The sequence below is a fragment of the Acinonyx jubatus genome, chromosome B4, assembly GCF_027475565.1.
Source record: "Acinonyx jubatus isolate Ajub_Pintada_27869175 chromosome B4, VMU_Ajub_asm_v1.0, whole genome shotgun sequence".
Classification (NCBI taxonomy): domain Eukaryota; kingdom Metazoa; phylum Chordata; class Mammalia; order Carnivora; family Felidae; genus Acinonyx; species Acinonyx jubatus.
In genome coordinates this window covers 75319358-75341217 of record NC_069387.1, presented here as the reverse complement: position 1 = coordinate 75341217, position 21860 = coordinate 75319358, and the positions used below count along the sequence as shown (strand labels likewise).

The window sequence follows — 21860 nt, the reverse complement described above, 5'->3', positions numbered from 1 at the left end:
GGGGAATAGGAATGACCAGAGGTTTCTGAGGACGCAGATGTTGCTAGGAGAAGCTAGGAGGGGGTTGAGAGCTTTGTATTTTGTTAACAAACACTGAGATCCATTGATGCTGTGTGGGGCTTGGCAGAGGTCAGAGCAAAGGGGTCCCTGGGGCCTGTGTTGGCTCAAAAGCCCAGACCCCTCCTTGGCAGCCCTTACCTAATTCCTCTTGTGGCTGAGGTACTTCTTTAGCCATTTAACTGGGCTTGGGGACAGGACTTCTGTGTGTGAGAGGCAGCAGTGGGCAGCCCTTGCCTCCCTCTCCCTTTACCCTCCCCTCAACACACATACCCAAAGCAGACAGGACTGGGGTGTGATTCTACCCCTTTCAGAGGACAAGGAGAAAACCCCGCATCTGGAGAGGGACAAGGCAACTCCATTTCTGGCGAGATGTGGTGGCAAGAGGCTATGGGCTGCTTGATGGTTCAGGATCTCCAGGTAGGTAGTTGGGCCCCACAGCCTCCTGTCCCCCAGAAGAGGCTGCTCCATGGAGAGTCCCAGAGATCCTGGTGGCCAGGTACCCCAAGCTTCTGACTATCTCCACTGGGGTAAAGAAGCTGCCTGGCCTGGCCCCAGCTCCGCTCACAAATGTTCTGGATGATTCTGCAGGCAACAGATGAATTCACCCACTGGATGGTTCTCATAGCATATCTTGTACACAGCCATGAATAGAGGAAACCTAGAATGGGGAAGGAGAAACCCAGATTAGCCTTCCGGTATACCTCTACTACCTGCCCCCGCCCACTCCCTGTCCACCTCCTAACCCTCCACTCTCTTACTCTCCCACCTTTGAGCTCAGGCCGACTCTGGTTATCAATTTCCAATTGCTGAGAAGTTGAACTCCTAGTCCTGGGTTTAGGGCAGGTTGTTAATTGCCCTGCTCCCTATTGTATTGAACTTGCCTGTATGATTCCCTGGCATGAATTTTTTGTTCTAGTTGGGTAAGCCACTTAACCTCTCTAAGCATCAGAATCATCAACTATAAAATAGGACCAATATAACAAAGTAATGAAGAAGCCATTATGTATTAATGTGTAGGTGCTCAATAAATGCATTTCCTTCTTCCCATCCTCTTACACAGGCTGTTTCCTTTACCTTGAGGCTTTCTGCCGACCAGCCATAAGCTGATCTTCTGAACCTGTTTCATACTCTCTTATTCTAGGATTCTTTCTCAGATCAGTAGAGCTCTGCTCTGATCAGCCCATCACTCCCACTGTCTTTGTGCTCCCTGAAAAGGAGCACTTTGACACAGCAGCTGTCTTCCTCACCCCTCGGCACCCAGGACAAGATTCAGGGGACAGAAAGGTTGGCCTCCAGGGAGCAGCCAACTCCCTGGAGATGGGATGATGGGACAGTCAGTTGAGTTTATTTCTGCTGCCCCAGAGCTCCAGCCCCCATAGCAAAGGACAGGAGGACAGGACCGGAAGTGAGGCTATGCAAAGGGGTCCAAGCAATGTGGTGCAAAGAGCAGTAGACTGGAGGGAGTTCAAAGACTATGAAGTAGCAGAGGGACAGTGGGCAGACCAGACTCTCTCCAAGCTGTAGTCTCCTTGTCTGTAAATACAAGGTTCCCTCTCCACCCACTTCACTGATTGAGGAGGGATCAGGAAGATGAGTGTGGAAAGCACTTGTGGCTGTGGTTCCCTCCTCCACTGGGGCTGGGGCAGACACCTACTTGTCCACCATGCCCTTGTGTTGGAGGATGCTGTGTAGCTCCCGGGCTGTCGGGGGCCCCTGCAGCTTCTGCCCATTCAGCATCTCTTTCTCCAGCTGCTCAATGGGCTGTGAAGAAAAAGAGACGGGTGGATGGAAATGGCAGACAAGGGTTGTCAGGGGGAGGTGGAGAGTCTGGGGCTCAGATGGGAGGTGGGATCTTAGGCACCTAAAGGGCCCACCCTCCATTCTCCATTCTCCCAGGGTTCCTACCTTTCCTGTGCGGACGAAGGCCTCAGCCACCTTTCGGTTCCTCCCTCCGTAGCAGGTGGTGATGAGGTCACCGATACCACAGCTCTCCAAGAAGGTGGCAGAGGACACAGGGCCACTGCAGAAGAGCTTGGCAAAGGCGATCATCTCCATGAGCCCCAGTCGGATCACCGCTGCCTTGGTGTTGTCACCAAAGCCCAGCCCGTCACAGAAGCCAGCTCCCACGGCCACTATATTCTTTGGGGAGTGGAGGTCACAGGTGAGAAAGGATCCCTTCCTGCAGGCCCTCGGGCACCATCCTCATGCTCCTTCCATCAGCCATGTGAAATATAGTGGGTGGGCTCCTCAACTAGCTCCTCCGCTTGATTTTCCCACTCGCTGTACCCCTGGGCTTGTGCTTCCTGGCTCTGCAACCCTGCCCCCTACTCCATCCTTGAGAACATTTCCTGAAAACCAATCTTCTGTTCAGCTAGCCCTCCCATCCTTGACTATTCTGCTCCACATCCCTGATGTCCTCAACTTGTCCAAGATCCAGAGTTCTGGCCATCAACCTGCCTGGGTGCCCTAGATATCTTATCTCCCATTAGTCTGGGTGCTTTCCCAGGACATCTCCTCTTCCCCCTGGACCACCCACTGGAGGCAGGGACAGGAATGTCCTACAAGGGGCTATAGGAAGAAAGGGAGGAGGAGGGAGGTCCAATGTTTGATAGTGAGTAATTGTCAGGCCTGAATGACCCTGACCTTGCTGTTGCAATTCTTCCTGCATGTGTGGGACTTGGTGGGGAAGGCAAGCAATTGCCCAAGAGTGAGGAGTACCAGCCACCTCATGTAGCTAAGCCAGGCCCTCCATCAGGATCTTCTCCCCACCTCATAGATGCCTCTGCACCCCTCTCACCTTTAAGGCCCCACAAATCTCTACTGTATCCACCTCTGGCACCACTGTGATGCGGAAATTGGGTGTCTGCATCAACTTTTTCAGAAGCTCTCCTTGGGCCTGGTCCTTGCAGCCTAAAGTGGGAAGGGAGGTGAAGTTTTGAGAGGGGATTCTCTTTCCATACCAGCCCTAAGCAGGACCTGCCACCCTTTCCCTGGGGGGGGGGGGGGGTCCCGGTCCTCCCTCACCTCTGATGCTTGGGTCTTCTTTCCTTTGCCTGCCTTATGGGGGAAAAGATGGCTACGTGGGGGAGGGGGGATGTGACAAGCTGCACTTGTCAGTGATGGTTAGGGCTCTCACCAATGGTTGTCTCACAGAACTTCTCATCAGCCACCTCGCTGGCAATGTTGGCCCCCATCAGCACACTCATGGGGATGCCAAGGTGCTCCCCAATCACTTCAGAGATGAGCTTCAGCCCTTTAGGGCCCTCGTCCACCCCCTGGGCACAGGATGGAGCTCAGGCCAGGTGCCCTTTATGCCCAACTGAGGGCTTCCCACCCAGAAGTCCTGCCCCTTCCAAATCTACTATTCATCAGTGTCCCTCCCCAAAGGCCCTGTCCCATTCGAACTCAGCCAAAGCTTGCCGTGAGGAGGGTAGATGGCACGTGAAAATGAATCCATTTGAAAATTCTTCCATATACCCTCAACCAACCTACTTCCTGACATCCCTCAACAACCCACCCCCAAGGACCTCAAACTAACTTCCGTCCCAGTCACTGCTCCAAACCACCTTCCCTTTCACATTCCTCAAACCCAACAGCTCCTCATACCCCCAGGCATCTCTTGTATGCCTCCCAAACTGCAGATATCTGCCTCCAAAGCTACTTCTAACTTCCTCCCAACCACCCTCCCCACCCCAGCGGCCCCCAGCACCTATTTCTCAGCCTCCTCCAAGCAACTCCTCTCTTCTCTCCAAAAAACTCTTGGCCTACTTCTGCCATTTTCTGTTCTCACTTCCCTACCCTCACCCCACAGCAGTTAGCTGCACCCCATCCACATGAAAGTGTTCCTGGCACCTTAATAAGAGATACACCAATGGCGTTTGCCTTCAGGTGGCCCTTGAGTTGATCACAAATCTTGCCGATGAACTGATGGGGCACCACAAAGATCAGGATGTCAGCACCGGCTGCAGCCTGGACCACATCTGGGACAGCCACCTGTGGGGGGCGACCAATGCTCATGGGCCTCACGGACTTCTGCTAGCCCATTCTGGAGATCTAGGGGCCAAGATGTGAGGCTGGTGGGGGAGAAGGAAGGGCAGTCAGGGGATCTAATCTGGAAGGCCTGAACTTGGAGGAAATGGAACACTGCATTCCCTCCCCCTCGCTGTCATTCCCTCTCCAGCTCCAGCTGCCCGGGGCTCTTGAGGACTCCTGGGAGCCTCCTCTCAGTGCTTCTGTAGCCCTTGGCTGTGGGACAGTGAAGGAGGCCACAGAAGGCCTGGGCTTGGCAGGAGGGAGAGGCCAAGTAGGGTTTCATCACCCTGATTCTTAAGGCTCCCAACTGGGAAGGGAGAGCCCTTCCTGCTGTCTTCCCTGCTCCCCCTTTCCAGGTTGGGAACAAGCCACGTGGATTTGACTAGAGACCTTAAGTCCAAGGAGCACCCTCCACGTCTGCTAATAACCCAGTGAATAAGTAACAGGATTAGAGCCTGAGGCAGGCGCTACCTAGACCCCAAGTCTTTAGTTGTCATGGAAACCAACTTCCTCATCCTCCCTTTCCTGCTTGGGAGCCCATAAGTGTATGGGTGTTGGGGGGGGGGGGCAGTGGAGGTGGAGGTGGAGAGGGTTCAAGTTCTTTTCAGTCCCCGGAAGTCCCAGGAGAGCAGTTTGGGGATTTTATATAGGGGTGCCCTGTGCCTAGAGCAGCCCTCCCAAGATGCTTTCCAAGTCCAAGTAGCAGCTGAAATGACCCCCCTCTCAGCAGGAGGCACCCCTCCGCTTCCCTCTCCCAGGGTATTGGGGCTTACCACGTTGGGGGGCAACTTGTGCCCTGGCAGGTATTTGACATTCTCATGCTGTGTGTTGATGATCTCTGTCAGCTTTTTCCCCCCGACGTCTTCCTCAAACACCCACATGGTCACCCGTGGGTCAAAGTGTGACAGCTGGGCCGCATTGCCGCCCACAATCTTGGCGATAGCAGAGCCCCTGGTGGGAGGGAGAGCACAGAAAGTGGAGGAGTCAGGGCAAGAGGGAGGAACGGTGGCAGGGGAGGGGGCAACGCTCCACCTCAGGATGGCACCACAGCCTACCAGATTATTTGCTTGCCACCTTCCTTATGACCTGGACCACCACCATGAAAGTGCGTCTTTGGCAGTAGAAAGGAGACTTAGTCTATCTTATACTTTGCAGCTGGAAAAGGGGAACAGCCTTCAACCCCCCAGCCCTAAGCAGCTATTCAGGCAGAGAGGACTCTGGAAGCTCCCTTCCTGTGGTGAACAGGTGCAGCTGCCCGGGCAAGCAAGGGCCAGGAAAAGGTTTGGGCACCATCTGTCCTGTGGGGGTAGGCACAGAAGATACCAGGGGTGGTACAGAAATTGGAGGGCATTTCCTACCCAGTGTCTGCCTCCTGCCCACCAAGCCTCTTTCCCTAACCCCCTGTATACTTGGGGGAACCTCCCGTTCCCTCCCCATACTTGACAGAGTCACTTACCAGTTGCCGGAGCCTACAATGCAGACTTTCTTGCCAGCCATCGTGCCGCTGCTCTAACCGATCTGGCTCAGTGCTGCACTCCCAGCTTCTCTGCGGGGCTCGGAGCATATAACTCCACCACACGTGGGTGCAGCCAAGTCCCGCCCTCCAGGGGCGGGTGGGGAGGCGGGAGCCCAGGGAGACGGAATCTGGCAAAGCCAGGGAAAGGGGAGAAAAGAGACAGGTGGAGAACAGGAATGAGGCAGAGTCCAGGCCCCGCTTTTCTTTTTAGGTTTGCCAGCTGATGGCGCTAGTGAGCTTCTTCCCTTGGCCCCAGCCCTCCCTCCCTGTAATGGTCTCATTTTGAAATCTGCCAAGAAATAGCCCAGATGAGGAGCAAGTGACTGGTCCCCCCCAATCCCTTCTGTCCCCCAGCACTGGCCTAAGTTGTATTCAGTCCTAGTAGCAAATACAGGAATGCTTTCTTTTCCAAGGTAGGAATCATGCCACATATCCTCCTAGGACCCCAAAGTCTGCTCTAGAGGTTTATCCTCTAGCAGTGACAAAAGACTACATGTCACTGGCCCCACACTAGCTCTGCTGCAGGGCTGCGTGAGTGAGGTGCATGGGTGTAGACTCACTTTTGAGGATAAGACTACGTAAGAGGTAAGGGCCTGCTTTGGGGGCATCCCAGCCCAAGGATTAGCAGAGACCTCAAGAGCCCCAAGAGACAAGGTCATCTCGGTTACCCAGTGTTCATCTCAGGGACTCACCCTTGGGCCTCTCCTCACCCCAAAGGATCCTCACCTGAATGTCTTCCAGGAAAAGAAGGTGGGAAAAGCCAAAGTTAAAAGCTCTGATGCCAAGTGGCTTACAATTCTCTTGCAGACTCTGGGTTTAAGGAAGAAGAGGACAGGACAGAAAAGAAGGCAGCTAAAGCATTCACTGTCCTTGAGAGGTTTTGAGCTTACTTCAAGTCTGTCTTGGGTTTCCAAGCTACCACATCATGGGCTCCCTCAGGTTACTGGCTAGTTTGCAAGAAGCCAGAAAGAGGGAGGCAAGACCTGGGGCAGCTATAACTTCTCTGGAGCTTTGTGGTCTCAGATCTTGTAATGGAGAAGTGGTGTGTGTGATTTGGGGCACAGGAAGAGACTGGAAAGAATACATTGAGGGGCACCTGGGTGGCTCAGTCGGTTAAGCATCTGACTTTGGCTCAGGTCATGATTTCACGGTTCGTTAGTTTGAGCCCTGCTTTGGGCTCTCTGCTGTCAGCACAGAGCCCGCTTCAGATCATCTGCCGCCCCCCACCCCCGCCACCACTCCCCCGCTCACACTGTCTCTCTCTCAAAAATAAACATAAAAAAAAAAGAAAGAACACATTGAACAGTCCAGGGCCCTACATCACCCACAGCCATTTGAGAAGAGAAGCAGCTCCGGTTTCTAGGCTGAACTGGAATGGGACCAATGGCTCTAACACTCCAGCTGTCCCTGCACCTTGGCCTAGAGGGCAGACGCCACTGTCTGCTCATGTGCTGACCTCCTGGCTTGGCAGATTGCTGAGTGGGTGTTTTCATCCCTGTGGGCCACTGCTGGCCGCCAACAGCAACGAGCACTAGGCCAGAGGGGAGTCTGTGTGCAACCACTGTGTAAGAGTAAATGGGCTCGAGGGCAAGTCTGTGGAGAAAAGGTTTTTCTAAGTTCTAGGGACTGCCTGAGAAGAGCCCACCATATTCCCCTCCCATGGCCAGGGAGTTCCCATAGGGAAACATACACAAAGTTGGTAGTTGGTTTCCCTTAGGAGTAAAGTTGCACCTGCTACAAAGCCAGCCTCCCACAGATCGCTCCATTATTGCACTGGCACAGAGACAAAGGCACCAGTGCCAAGTGCCAGCTGGGAACACTGATTATGGGTGATGGAAGAGAAAGAATGCTTCTGTCCCTGGTGCATATGATGGGAATCCCAGAGAATGGACGCTTATGCATAAAACAACCCCCTTGTTTTTGCCTAAATGCTTCCTTCTCTCATTTTGCCCTTAAAATCATCTTACTAAGTATGGAGACAAAGAAATTGTGCATTTATATACGAATAAAGAGTGTGCAGATTCAGAATTGGCTCATCACAGGAAGTTATCTGTACTAGAGCTCTCTTCCCAAGAGTGAACTGTAGATTATTTGCTTGAAATTAATAATGGTTCATCAGCCATTCATTACACATGTAATTAGCCTGGATAAAAACAGATGCCATGTCAATGTCCTTGACATCAATTTTTTCCACTCCCAAGTTCTCACCCCACACGTTCTTCTGTTTTTCCTACTCAAGTCTGGTAAACCCCCAAGTTCCAAATTGGGAACAGGCTGCATCCTTGGTGGGTTTGACTGCATGCAGGCAATACTTGGGTGTTCCCATCCGTGGAGGAGAAGGAGAATTTTTTTACAACTTTGGACTGCATTGCACTCATCCTACATTCTAAACCCCTTCATGGGTAGAACCAAGCTGGACAACGCCACCAGGTGGGAAGCTGGCACATTATGATGCGAACTGCAGAATTTCATGCTTCTGCGGACAGATCAATCCTGAGCAGTCTTCTCAACTCTGCAGAGGGGCTGATTATTTGTAGTATGGAGAGGACAACACAACACTTCTCTGCTGGTCTGAAGAACTGAAATCTCACTCAGGACCATGAAGTGGAACCTTAGAGGGACAGCAGGCAGAGGAACACAGTCTTCACTTGTGTAGGCCCTACCTAGGTAGGAGCCCTGAGAAGAGGAACTCCTCTACAGGTGGGTCAGGATCGTCAAGCCTAAGGAATCACAGGCACTCAAGGGCAGTGCTCTTGAGCCAACAGGTGCTGTGGGGAGCTCAGAAGGTTAGGGGGGATGGCAGTGCCGTGGTCTTGTTAATACCTCCCGAACAAGAGCCGGGGGCGGGACTCTTAGATCCAGTGAGGAAGGTCAATAATCCCAACCAGCACCTGGCCTGCTTGGACCACTGGGCCGACAGAGCAAGCTCTAAGGTGAGAACCTGATGTCCGCAGGGTAGAAACTTGTTTTCCACCGTATTCCTAGTGCCTAGCACCACAGCTGGCACACAGCAGGTGCTCAATACATAATTGTCAAATAAAACCAATAAACACCATGAGCATGGCTAATGGGATTCAGAGAAAGAGCTCAGGGAATTGCTCTCCCTCAGCAGGTAGGGGGACCCATTCTTCAGAAGATTCTTTTATTAAAACTGGGTGACATCGATAAGGGGACAGTACAAAAAAAATTTTGGTCCATGAAAAAAACATAATTCAGTTAATAAAAACAGTTATCTTCAACAGGGACACTATGTAGGAGTGCTGAGCTTCCTTCTCATGGTTCCAGCCCCAAGGACAGAGGTTGTCCAGTGTCTCTGTGGGGAGAACCTTTTAAGGGAGGGGTGGGATAATGGCAGGAAGGGGAAGATGGGGAGAAAATTCTGCTGTCCCCAGTGTGGAACACGCAGGGATATGGGGCTGGAGGATGTGCTCGCAGGAGCCTGAGGAGGGGGTGGGGAAGCAGGGGCTTTGTCAGTTCTGTGGGGTTAGAGCCCAGGCTGAACGGAATTCCCCCTCTGTGCCCAGCTGTCTCCCACCCTGCTATGTTGAGTCTGCGAGCCTGGGATATGCTAACTCGGGGTGATACAACCTGGAAGAAGAATCTGAGGCTCTCCTGGAAAGATGCAAAACCATCTCAGTTCCAAGGGGCCAAGATCACAAGGTCCTGCTGCTACCTGAGGGGTCTGAAGCTTTGGGGGCAGGGGCTGGGGAGTCACAATCCTGTGAGGCAGGGAGAGGGAAGAGTCACAAACCCAACTCAGAGCTATTCGCTAGCCCTAGGCGCTTTCACTCCTCAGTGCCCTAGAAGTCACCAGTGAGTGTCAACTGGGCAAACAAGGGACAGGAAGACAGGGATGGCCCAGGGCTTTTACCCGTTTGATTTCAGGCCTGTTTCTCCATGAAAGGATGAGGGAGGCAGGGTGGAGTGAATAAATGAGTCACACCTCCAAGCAACAGCAGGAACAGCCTCTGCTGGCAATGATAGTACCCCAGGTTAGATCCCTGGGGCTCTGACATGGAAAGGCAAGATTCCCCCCCACCCAAATGCCCTGAATTAGGACAGATGGATAGCAGAGGAATCCTACAAAGAGCAGCTATAGGGAGTGTGCTGGGAGGGAGCAACAGTTAAAAAAACAAACTCCAATACTGATGTGGACCCCCTACGAGGGAGTAAGAGAAGCACTGAGACAGCAGGCCAATCCAGAGGGCTGCGGACTGACCTGGGGCTCAGTGGAGCCCAAGAACCAGGGTTCCTTTAGTGCTAGAGGGCAACAAGTGAAGGAGGGGTGTGCTCCAAACCTGTGGAGGGAAGGAAGGAAATTGGATTCTGTTATCAGGAGAGCCAAGATCAACTAGCTTATAGAGTGCCCCCAGGCCTGAGTCTCAGAGAAGGGGCTAAAGCTCCCAACTCCTGGGTCTCTGAAGGGCAGGGTCAGTGTAGCCGGTCCCCTTGAAGACCACCTGGCCTTAGGCCCAATCCATTCAATGCACTGATTACCACTACAGGTTCTCTCTAATACTATCTAGAGGTCCTATGTAGACCAGGGGAGGGTAGAGGCACATGGGAACTTTGTGGGGCAAAGGGAAGCTGGGGGACAGGAAGGGATGGGGTGGGAGAAGAGGGTAACAGGCGTCTTATGAGACAGAAATGTGAGACCCTCTTCATTCTGGTGTTGTCCTTGAACCAACAGCATCCCCTGGAAGGCCCCAAGCAAGACCAAGGCAGGTGCTATGAGGCAGGCAGCACAGGGCCCAAATAAGAATCGGTGCAGCCGAATCAGGGCTGTGAGGGAGGCCCTATGTATTTCGAATTCCCAGGGCTTGCTCTAATTCTTGTCGTCTCTGCTGCACCTAGGGAGAAAGCAGTGAAGAGAATAGATGACACAAACCAGAAGCTGGTACCTAATTTCCTGACCCCCACCAGGGGTTTAGACCCCTTGCTTTTCGTCAGTTTCCCGTGCCCAGGCGCCTACCTTGGAGTAGAAGTATCGGCACACAGCCTCCTGGGCCCAAGGCTGGAAGTAAAACTCAGCTCGGCGCTCTTCCTCTGGGTTCCCCACCACATCAGTCATGGTCTGGAGGATACGGGAGGGGAAAAGAGAGAACAGGCTTGTGTCCCTCCTTCACACCTGTCATGGACTGAATTGTATCCCCCCAAAAGATGTCAAAATCCTAACCCCCTAGTACCTGTGAATGTGACCTTATTTGGAAATAGGGTCTCTGGAGATGATCACGTTAAGATGAGGTCATTAGAGTGGGCCTAATCCAACAAGATTGGTATCCTTATAAAAAGGGGGAACTTGGACACAGAGACAGACATGCACAAAGGGAAGATGACGTGAAGACACACGGAGAACACCATCTGCAGAACAAGGAATGCCTAAGGGCCATCACAAGCTAGGAGAGTGCCTCGGAACAGGTTCTACCTCACAGCCCTCAGAAGGAACCAGCCCTGCTGGCCCCTGACTTCAGACTTCTAGCCTCTGGATAAACAGTAAATACCTGTTGTCAGAGCCACCCGGCTGGCAGTACTTTACTATGGCAGCCCTAGCAAATTACTGCCACCACAACCAAAGTCACCTCCTGCCATCAACAAGTCATTGCTTTGTCCAGGGACCCTTTCTGGCTCCCCTCTTCCCTTGTTCCTCTGCGCAGCCTCTATAATTCTAGTCACAGTCACCACAGGATAGGAGAAAACTGAGGAGACATTTCAACTCATTCAGTGCTCATTTCCACCTTCTTGCCTGAGCTTATAGTGCTCCCCTCTCTGAGAACGACCTCAAATCCCAACTTCGCCACGGAGAACTCCCCAGCTATCCTAGCCTCAACCATCTCCATTCTCCTTTGAATCACCTCATCGGTAGTGGTGAGTTCTGATAACGTCTTACATGGTTTACAACTTTGTAAGTAATACTAGTCTGTTCCTTTCCCCACAAAAGAAATTAACCTGGTCTGAAATAATCCTTTCTTTACTTTTGCTAAGACTTCCTTGCCCCACCCTCCTCCTCCTTATCAAAACCTTCCATTCTCAGGGGCGCCTGGGTGTCTCAGTTGGTTAAACATCCGACTTCAGCTCAGGTCATGATCTTGCGGTTTGTGAGTTCAAGACCCGCATGGGGCTCTGTGCTGACAGCTGGAGCCTGTTTCAATTTCTGTGTCTTCCTCTCTCTCTGCCCCTCCCCTGCTCTCGCTCGCGCTCTCTCTCAAAAATAAACAAACGTTAAAAAAAACTAAAAACAAAACAAAAACCTTCCATTTTGTACAATCCTCAGAATGCCTATTTACTGGAAGGGATGCTGCCTGATTCATAAATCATTGAATAAAACCAATTAGACCCTCAAATGTTAAATCAATCAATCAATCAATCAATCAATCCTATTAAGCCTACTTTCTCCAAACAGAATGCAGGGTGCTTGGACAGGAGAGATCCAATTTTCTGCTCTGCATCTCCTACTATATGGTACACAGTGACACCTCATAGTAAGTAGTAGATAAACACTTGATGGTTCCACCTCCAATTCCCTACTTGATTGTAAAGTGGACCCTAGAACATGCTAAAGAAAATCTGGTCCTTCACTCCCCTCTCTGGCTCTTCTACCAGATGCTACAGAAATAAAGCAAATGTGTGCCCCACTGACCTAAGTCTCTCTGCACCTTTCCTAGGTTCTTTACCTTGAGGTCCCGGCATTGGGACTGAAGCCAATCATTGATGAAACCCTGAGGGTCTCTGGCAAAGCTCAGCATGAACTCCCGCTGGGTCTTCAGCTGATTGATAGTTTCTATTGTCTCATGGATCTGAAAGAAGAGAAGGAAGCTCATAACATTTTCAAACTAGGAAATGCAAAGTTAAATGGCAGACACTGTCTGACATCTCCATGTGCCTGCCACTCCCAGCCCAGGTCCAGAGTGCCACCCAGAGGCCTAACTGCTCCAGCACTCGACATTCTTTCAGCAGGTATGTAGTTTTCCTTCTGGTCTCCACAGGGTCCGCTATGGGTGAAACTACATGGTGAATACTTAATCCACAGCACAAATGGGTCCAAAAACACCCTCAGGTAGAAAAGCAGTGGTACACACAGCTGTCTCAAAAGCTATGGTCTAGGGGTTTCTTCCTACCCTTTTCTCATTCTCTGTACTCTTCCTGGCAACCTCATTCACTTGCATATCTTCCATTACTAATGACAGGTTAGGGAGTCCTCAGTAGGCAGACCAGAGTCCATTTTCTAAACTTCAACCAATCCAACTGCTTGACTTCTCAAGGCTCCTGAAACTCTCCAAAACATAATTCACTACCTTTTCCCCAACACTCACTTCTCCTCCTGTTCTCCAGTTGCCAATCTGAATAAATACTACTATCCACCCAAGCTAAAAACTTGGGAGTCATGCCTCCTTCTCCCTCAAGCCTCACCCCACCATCCCCATCAAAATAGTATCCAAATCTCTTCAGTTCCACTTAGACACCTCTCAGATCTGTCTACTTATTTTCATCCTCACTGTCAGTACCACAAATTTAGGCCCTCAACACACCTCACATGCGTTACTGCACTGGCCTAACTGGGCTTCCTGCCTCCAGATTAGAACTCACTCTCCACCTTCCTGCAGGTGATCATTCTAAATGCAAAGAGCAGGACTTCCTCCTGTCTTCAGGACAAAATACAAACCAGCTCTCCCTATATCAAAGCTTCTTCACGACTAAGATCCTGCTTCCCCACCAGGTTTCCTTTCTCCAAACTTCCTATCCGTAGCCAGCACCCTGAGATACAGTTAACACACGGAACGGCTTGTACTTTCTTAAACGCCAGGCTCACTCTCTCATCTTTCGACCTTTACATACACTGTTCCCTCTTTCTGGAATGCCTTCTGCCTCCCACGCCCCTAAGCACCACTGTCCCTTCTCCCCTTTCCTTAACTCTTGTCCTTCAAGATTTAGTTGGGGCATCAACTCTTCCAGGAAAGCCACCCTGTTCTCCTTTGCGTTCCTCAGAGCATTTCTGGCTTTACCCGCATGGACTATATCTAATAAGGATAGTAATAGGAAGAGCAGCAGTTACCATTTGTTCTTACGTGCCAGATGCAGAGTCATCCTTATCTACATGGTTTCATTTAATCCTCATAACAACCCTTACAGAAAAGTTCTTATAATCTCTATTTTGCAGTTCAGAACCTGAGGCTCAAAGCTATTAAAAGTTATAGCCAGAATCAGTGTCTGGCTGCAACTGGCACCAAGCACAGTACCTGGCATATATTAGGTGTTAATATATTTTAAATGAACACCAAGAGTCAAAAGACAGCCTAGAAGCTACGACAGGAGGCTGGTGACACCCAAGCTACCCTGGGCAGGGGCCCCTACCTTGTTGTCTAGAGTAGCAATCTCCTGCTGGCTGGCAGTAGACAGTAGAAAAGAATTCATCTGGGTCTTCAAAGTATCATCCACTTCCACATCAATGTCATAACAGGCGGTCTTTTTCTGATCATTCGGGTCAACACTGGGGAGGAAACCAAAGGAGCCTGGTAAAGGGCTTGTCCCCTAAGACCTATTTACACAGGGTCAAGAAGAAGGCCCAAGAATGAAGGGTTTGACTGCAAAAAGGCACAAGAGAACTTTTGCATGACAGAAATTTCCTGTACCTTCTTTGTGGTGGCAGCTGCTACATGGTGTTACATTTGATAAAGTCTCAAACTATATTTCAAGTGTGTGTGACCTACTGTATATAAACCTCAATAAAGTTGTACTGTTCTTTAATCAATGGTAAAAATTCAAACGGTACAAAAAATATCCAGGGAAAATTAAGTTTCTCCCTCCCCAAAGGAAACCAATACTGTAGTATCTTATATGTCTTTCTCCCTGTTAAACCAAAATTGACCTGAAAATAAATTCTAATAAAACACATGCCAGGGTGCCTGGATGGCTCAGGTGGTTAAGAGTCTGACTCTTGATCTCAGCTCAGGTCTTGATCTCAGGGTCATGAGTGCAAGCCCCGTGTTGGGCTCCCTGTGTTGGTGGGCATGGAGCCTACTTAAAACACACACACGTACACACACCGTACAAAATAAAAAGTGGCTTAACCTTACACACAGGAACCCAGGACAGATCAGCTTCTAATGATCCAACACATAAGTTGGAGGAGTTACCATTGGCTGAGTGATGGTTCATATAAAGAAAGGAAGACCTTTATTGGAATTAGTATGGAGTAAGGGAAAGAAAGCAGAGAGTCTATAGCCAGCCACCTGCTGCCGTGAGGAGGAGGAAGGGCATTCCTTCACTCCTTATATGCGGAGACACTTTTGCCCATCCATCTTCTGAACAAAAAAGTGGAAGGAGATAACGGAATTGGGAGTCTCAGATTACAATGTTTTACCATCCACAGAAGAGAGGGCAGCCCATCAGCGATGAGCCGGTAAATGTCTAACAAATGATTCTACAAAAGAGGAGGAAAATAAAAGCTAATTTGTAGCATCTGCTGATTTCTGTGGTTTAAATATTCCCAACGTGGCTGACTTCAAGCTGTCAACGTTAGGTCACTGATCAAGGAGCTGGGAAGAGATGTGCAGTTAAGACATCATGACACAGGTATCCCCTGGTTTTGGATTCACGTTACGCCACTTTGCTTTTCCGAAAGGCCTACATTAGTCTTTCTGAAGAGAATTTTCACATTTACGAAAACAGGCAAAAACCAAAAACAGCGTTCGGCATTTATTTTGCAGCAGCATTATAGAGGCAGCACACACCCTGAGCAGCAAACGACACCACCAATCTCCTCCTCCAGGAAATACCCTTGGCATCTCAGCATCAAGCCGCTACAGCTTTGAGTTGTTTCTGTGAGCATGTGTGCTTTATTTCATCATATTTTATGCAAAAGAGGTTATTTGGGGGGTCTGGGATGCTCACAATTTTTTCCATAAAAATTAACAGAAATCACTTTTTTGCTTTGTGCCATTTCGGCTTATGAAAGTTTTCATAGGAATGCTCATACTTTGGGATAGTAGGGGAAACTGCCTAGTACTTCCGCTATATATACGCAACTAATAAGATGTAATAAGGTGAGAAATGATGAGTTTTTGAGTATGTGTTACCCTCGTTTCTCCGATAACATATTTTTTAATGTTTATGTATTTTGAGGGAGAGCACACGCACACAAGTGGGGAAGGCGCAGAGAGGGAGAGAGAGAATCCCAAGCAGAATCCACACTCAGTGTGGAGCCCAATGCAGGGCTTGATCCCAGGACCAATCCCAGGACCGTGAGATCATGACCTGAGCCAAATCAAGAGTCGGACACTTAACTAAGCCACCCAGCGCCCCACTCTAATGTAGTAAGTTGTAAGTTTATATGTAACTTAAGTAACTGCTATTTGACCACCTGCTTCCTGAAAATTTAACAACTGCCTTATGCAAGTTGGTACCAGCCCACCCCAGCACAGTGCTGCCTCTCATACATACACATGCTTACCTGATGACATGATTAATGATGATGGGCTCTGGTGGCATAAGCAAGGCATGGAGCCGTTGAGGGATCTCTGAGAACTTCATACGTTGAGACTCAAAGATCTATGTGAAAGAGGAAAAGCAGCTAAGAAGTTGGCATTTTTTTTTTTTTTAACATTTATTGATTTTTGAGACAGAGAGAGACAGAGCATGAACCGGGGAGGGTCAGAGAGAGGGAGACACAGAATCTGAAACAGGCTCCAGGCTCTGGGCTGTCAGCACAGAGCCCGACGCGGGGCTCGAACTCACAGACTGCGAGATCATGACCTGAGCCGAAGTCAGCCGCTCAACCGACTGAGCCACCCAGGCGCCCCAGGAAGTTGGCATTTTGAGCACAAAACTAATACTCTACTGGTCTTTGGCAAAGAATGGGTCCTTTTCTTACCTGCTGGAGGTACTTGTCACAGATGACAAACTCCCGCTCATGAGGGTCCTGGAGCTTGTGTGTCTTAATATATTGCCACAGTGCTTGGATGATCACTGGACGGGTCTGGGTGTGGATGCCCAGGAGCCGAGCCAGGCGAGGGTCTAATTTAAACTGGGGAGGCTGTGGAGAACCAAAGAGTACAGGGATGAATCTAGTGAGCTGGGTCCACATGCATTTTGGGGTGCTTTAGCAGGGCCACACATTCAAGCCATTTGATAAGCACTAATGTACTGTTTTCTCTGGGACCAAAAAACACTAGGAGGAGCTCAGAGATGACTAAGACCCTATCCCTATATCTCAGGAGCTTAGAGTCTGGTGACAAGGTACCCACAACTAGATTTAAACCTTTAAATATCGGGCCGCCAATGGGATGTGGCTGTGAAAGCTGGATCCCCCGACTTCACCACAGAATACCTGGTAGTCCAGCATCAGTAGGACAGTACACCGTACATTCACATCTCCTGGCCGCTTCACCTGGAAGCCATCCGTCTCCTGGGTAGTGGCGGTCCTGTGCCACTACAGAGAGGAAGATGTCAGGGGGAGCTCTCCCACAGGAAGAGCTGGGGTGGGAGGGAAGAGCTTCTGTAATGACTGAATATTCAACTTTGATTACTGAGGCTATTGGAAAAGAGCAATAGCATAAGACATTTTTAAATACCGCATAAAGCTCTGGGATTACTGTCTGTATATAAGCAGATTAATCTTTTGATTCTGTACAGGGTCACATTTAAATTAGCCGAAATTTTCAGTGGTAATTTTATCCACAAAATGGTTAATACACATGTACACAGTAAAATAACATAGCTATCATTTCTTGAATATTTACTATGGACAAGAGTCTTCTAAGACATTTCCCTGGGATCATCTCATTTAATTCCCACAACATCCACATAAGATAGGCACAACTAAACCTATTTTACAGGTGAGCAAACTAATGCTTAGAAGAGTGAAGTTAACTTGCCCAAGATCAAACAACCACTAAGTGGTGGCCCTGTGATTTGAGCTCTGGCGTGTCTGATTCTAAAGCCCACGTTCTTAGCCACTATACTCTACTGCTATAAAGTCCAGTTAAATATATTTACAAATTTCTATTGGTTCTATGACTTACTTCCCTTATTAGATGGTAAAGACCTTCCCATGTCTCTTAGTGGTTGAGGTTAAGGGGCTGCAGCTACACTGGCAAAGAAAGGAGCAGGTTAAGTTCATTTAGAGAGCTGGACTGTCTCATTCTGTTTTGACTGTACCCCAAAGAATACTGTCGTTAACACGGTCTTCAGAACATTGTATAACCAGACATTACAACAAAGGGTTTTTGCTGATGTGGAAAGTGAATCTAAACAGGGACCAAAAGAAAGTCCCAGATCTATCGATGGAGGTAACCCTGCAGGGACTCGAACTCTATTGGTCAACCCCCTTAATGACAGTACCTGCTATCAGGAAAAAGTATGAGTAGGGTGCGGATAACTACATCTCACCATTATTAATAAGCAAGATGCACAGATGGCCTAGGATGTGTAAGAGGCCTCCATTAGAATTTCCCTTGAGGCAGCAACCAGGATAACATTAAAAACGTGGGACAAGTCAGACTGTAAGAGCTCTTGGGTCCAAACAGTACCAGAACTAAACAGCTAGTGCCACCTGGAGGTCAGTGTACACACTGCAACGGTAGTACTGCGTGCTAGGGGTTACCCTTTCTTTAAACCTCCCCCTCACCCTAAACATTAAAGTTTGGCTCCCACGTTCATCATCCTCCAGTTATGGAGTCAAAATCTACAGGACAGAACTACTCACTTCTACCAGATGGTTGTCTGGCCCATACAGGTCTTTGTCCAGTTCGATCACCAAGGACTTAAAAAAAGAAGAGAATTTCCTCTTTTGTTTGGTGGCATCATATTTGGACAAGGCTGACTAGAGGAGAGAGAGAAGAGGTCATGTTAGAAAAGACCAGAGAAATTTCTCAAGACAAAGTCCCATAAAAAAAGGAACCCACACAACAGTTGGGGGGGGGGGGGACTCAAAAATGTCTTCTGAATCTCCCTCAGGAGATGACAAAGCAGGTGTCTGTAGGTATTAAGCCAGTCAGGGTAGCCACAGAACCCTGAAGAAGCAGCCTATAACATGTACAGGGTCACTGACTTACCCACCTCATTTCCCTAAAGGAAATAAGGCAAGTTAGGCCAAACTGTTGCCCATAACAAAGCGAGTCTGAACAGAGAAAAGTCTGACTCTAGAGGGGAAATGAATCACAGGCAATAATCAGCCAGAACAAAAACAGCTTTATTTGGATGGAATGATACCACCAGCAGATGGACTGGACCTATATAGAGGAGGAAGCTCTGACACAGAGCCCCGGTTCTCCTTCAAAAATGCATTCTAATTAGCTTGCTTATGAATAGCTAAAAACAGACCATCAGAGAGTGTAAGGGAATAAAAGGTGAGCTTCCCCAAGGAGCTTCTGGGATGGGAAGTAGAGGGCTAACACCCGTCAGCTGATATTCCCCATGATGCAAAGAAAACTATCTCACTTAAACTATGAAAGGCTGGAGAATGAAAATTGGGAAGGTGGAGATACCACAGTGGGAATCAAGGACCTCATGGACAGAGAGGAAAGCATGTCTTCAAATGCTAAGTGCAAAGTCACTTGACCTTAGAGAAACAAAAAACACAAACTGAATAATCTGCAAAGGCTAAGTCCAACGGCCAGCACCATCAGGAGGAAGGTTAACAACAAATCAAATCCCAGAACAATAAGGTTCTCGATATGATACCACAGCAAGGGCCAAGCTGTGGGAGCCAGACACTAAGCACCATTGTCTTTTAGTGCAGGGAGCACAGTGACTCTCTCCCTGCTGTTCGCAATAGGAGCTGTGAGCACCAGTCAGGATTCTTGCCAACCAGACAACACTGCTTGCTCCCAGAAGCTTCCACCCTAGATGTCAACCACAGCGGACTTTGAACTCACATCCTCCAGGAGCCGTCCTTCTACCCGAAGCTCCCAGGAAGCCACCGTCCCTTCCCCATCCTCGGCATCTGACTTAGCCGGATTGAAAGTGTTAGAAATGAAAATTCGCAGCTTCCGTTTTTGCTGAAGAAAGCAGAAACAGGATTGATGGTGGGGCTTCAGTGGTTTGATATTTAAAGAATCTCCCCAACCCCCCAAATTACTCCTAACAGACTGGCTTACTATCTACCCAGTCCCTGGGCTGGGTAGATTGAGATTCCATCTAGAAGAATATAGTCCACTGGCCTGAGTGCAACTGCACAAGCTAGGATTGCAAATAGACAAAGTCATGCAAGGTGCCAGGTTCCCAAGGTGGCAGAGGAGTTACAGCAAAAACAGGGACAGGGTATATTTCTGGTGCAGGAGATATCAAAAGCCCCTCCCCCTTTGCTGTTCAGTTCTAATGTAATTCTCAGTTCGTAGGCGGAAGGGAGAGATATAATTTAAATGCCAAGGAGAGCCGTGCTGCGCCTTTGATTTCTCATCCTAAGCCTATGGAAGGTTCCCGAGTCCTCTCCTTTGGCGCTCTGCCTAGCACTCTCCTGCATTACCTTGATGGGACGTTTCAAGGCCTCCTGGATATCTAGCCGTTTCCTCATGATAGTCTGGTCCAGCTTCCTTTCAAAAGCCAAGAGATCCATATAGGCCTGGGATTCTGGTACCAGTTCACGAATCTTAGGAACAAAAAGGCATCATTGAGATCTAGAGCTGACCGTCTTTATTTTCAAACTCAGCACATCCTCAAGAAGATCTACATCCTGGACTCACCCTTTGAGGTAGAATTTTGTCAGCCATCTTCTTTTTCTTTGCACTGTTTGGAATAAATACTGTGATCAGGTTGGGATGGAACTAGCCAGAACATGAAGACAGACTGGTCAGCACCTCCATTTATAGGAAAATGAAGGAACTGCAAAGCGTCTCTCAAATCAAAGACACTCCGCCTACCCCAACCCCCACCCATGTGAGGCATTCTGAAGAATGAGCACCCATCTGACACAGCACCACCACTTCTGGATTCAGGTTCTCCCACTACCTGTGTCCTCACGGGCTCCCTCCCTCTTTCCCTCCCTCCCTCCCTCCCCTACCCCAGGGTCATCTTACTTGTGGTTTCGATTTTGGACCGCCTGCTGCTGGACCTGCTGTATCTGCTGAGGCGCAGGTCTCTTGCGGGACTGGTCCATCCCTGACTGGGCCAGGCCAGGTCGGACTGAAGGATTCCCCCCATAGCCAGGGGGTCCCATGGAAGGTCCCTGAGGTGTCATTCGGCTGCCTGGCAGCATACCTGGTCTCTATAGAGAGGAAAGGACCCAGAGATGTCATGACTTCCCTACTAGCCCCACCAAGTAAGTGAAAGACGCTTGAGTTCTTTAAATGAAACAAGGTTGGTGGGGGGGGGGGGGGGGGTGGGTGGTGATGGAATACAACGGGAAGAGCCCTCTGTTTCTGAAATCCAAATAACTAGAGGTTCCTGTACTCCAGTTGCAGCTCCATAGGAATACAGCCCCAAACCTAAAACATAGCTAGATTATACTCAAATTCTCTCCAGTCTATTTCATATCTGACATACTGGGCATCTTCTCTAAGTCCCACATAAGTCCCACATTTACTCAAATGGTACTGGGAACTATCGTCTCCTTAGAAGCTGACCTCGATTGGCTAGCTACACCTTCTGCGTTCCTCTGGGCACTGGAGCTGCGCTGATCCTTTTGCACTCCAGTTCCCACGTGCCCACCTTTGGCCCCACTTCATCCACGCTGTTTCCGTACCCTGACTCCCCAACGCAAACAATGCTCCCAGGAGAAGGTGGGGATGCTAACCGCCTCCCTTCCCTTCTTCCGCACTTGCCTCCCCTCACCCCCGCTCATGGCCCAAATCCCTCCCAGGAGAGTCCCTCCTACTTCTCCCCCACCCCTGTCACTCCCAGGCCCCCGCTCGGCCCCGCCCCCAGCCCGCGCGCCCCTCCTCCTGCCCCACTCACCGGATAGGCCGCTCCGGGCATCGGGGAGCGGTACAGCCCTTGACCCGGCGCCGGGCCCATTCGCACGGGAGGCCCCGGAGTCCCGCCCGGGCCCAGGGCAGCCGCCGCGCCCGCCCCCCCTGAGGCTCCAGCGCCGCCGCTCGGAGCCACAGACTGGAAACCCGCCCGGGCCGCCATCTTCCCCGGAGCCGCTGCTGCAGCTGCACAAAGAACCGGAACCGGAACTCCCCCCGCCCCCCGCGCGCCCCCCGCGCGCCCGCCTGTCCACCCCGCCGGCCGGCCGGCACGGGAGGCTCAGGGCAGCGAGACTGTGGGCTAGAGGGGGGCGACAAGCGGAAAAGGCCTACTGACCACTCCCTCCCGT

General features: G+C 50.0%; 2 protein-coding genes across 10 annotated transcripts; both read right to left on the bottom strand.

The window, feature by feature from the left end:
• Nucleotides 1-59: 59 nt before the first annotated feature.
• GPD1 (glycerol-3-phosphate dehydrogenase 1) lies at nucleotides 60-5706 on the bottom strand. Its single transcript, XM_027036101.2, has 8 exons — nucleotides 5549-5706; nucleotides 4866-5043; nucleotides 3913-4053; nucleotides 3197-3335; nucleotides 2858-2970; nucleotides 1966-2199; nucleotides 1715-1821; nucleotides 60-718 (listed from the first exon to the last, which is right to left on the bottom strand). Exons 1-8 carry the CDS (start codon nucleotides 5587-5589, stop codon nucleotides 622-624), a joined length of 1050 nt encoding a protein of 349 aa, XP_026891902.1. The 5' UTR covers nucleotides 5590-5706; the 3' UTR covers nucleotides 60-621.
• Nucleotides 5707-7726: 2020 nt separating this feature from the next.
• Nucleotides 7727-21859, bottom strand: SMARCD1 (SWI/SNF related, matrix associated, actin dependent regulator of chromatin, subfamily d, member 1). 9 transcript variants are annotated; one of them, XR_003413104.2, is made up of 15 exons: nucleotides 21497-21859; nucleotides 20620-20807; nucleotides 20287-20329; nucleotides 20070-20192; nucleotides 19480-19602; nucleotides 18309-18425; nucleotides 16932-17033; nucleotides 16476-16637; nucleotides 16056-16153; nucleotides 13958-14093; nucleotides 12280-12402; nucleotides 10581-10682; nucleotides 9828-10458; nucleotides 9480-9576; nucleotides 7727-9327 (listed from the first exon to the last, which is right to left on the bottom strand). XR_003413104.2 is itself a non-coding variant. In XM_027036100.2 (13 exons), the coding sequence occupies exons 1-13, from the start codon at nucleotides 21671-21673 to the stop codon at nucleotides 10405-10407; spliced, it is 1548 nt and encodes a 515-aa protein (XP_026891901.1). In that variant the 5' UTR covers nucleotides 21674-21859; the 3' UTR covers nucleotides 7727-10404. The 9 variants fall into 9 exon arrangements, 2 of the variants coding, with proteins under 2 accessions (XP_026891901.1, XP_053082191.1); XR_003413103.2 differs by having other exon boundaries at nucleotides 7727-9576; nucleotides 9828-9906; nucleotides 10265-10458; XR_003413106.2 differs by lacking the exon at nucleotides 9480-9576 and having other exon boundaries at nucleotides 9828-9906; nucleotides 10265-10458.
• Nucleotide 21860: the final 1 nt, after the last annotated feature.

Bases quoted from the DNA above. Each gene is read 5' to 3' on its own strand.
- SMARCD1 (XM_027036100.2), bottom strand. From the start codon at position 21,673: ATGGCGGCCCGGGCGGGTTTCCAGTCTGTGGCTCCGAGCGGCGGCGCT. The intron at 18,426-19,479 runs GTGAGTTCAAAG...TCTCTCCTCTAG, and splicing joins AAGGACGGCTCCTGGAGGAT to TCAGCCTTGTCCAAATATGA. The intron at 16,154-16,475 runs GTAAGAAAAGGA...TCTTTCACATAG, and splicing joins GTGACAAGTACCTCCAGCAG to ATCTTTGAGTCTCAACGTAT.
- GPD1 (XM_027036101.2), bottom strand. From the start codon at position 5,589: ATGGCTGGCAAGAAAGTCTGCATTGTAGGCTCCGGCAACTG. The intron at 5,044-5,548 runs GTAAGTGACTCT...CCCTCCCACCAG, and splicing joins ATTGTAGGCTCCGGCAACTG to GGGCTCTGCTATCGCCAAGA. The intron at 2,200-2,857 runs GTGAGAGGGGTG...CACTCCCCAAAG, and splicing joins AGATTTGTGGGGCCTTAAAG to AATATAGTGGCCGTGGGAGC.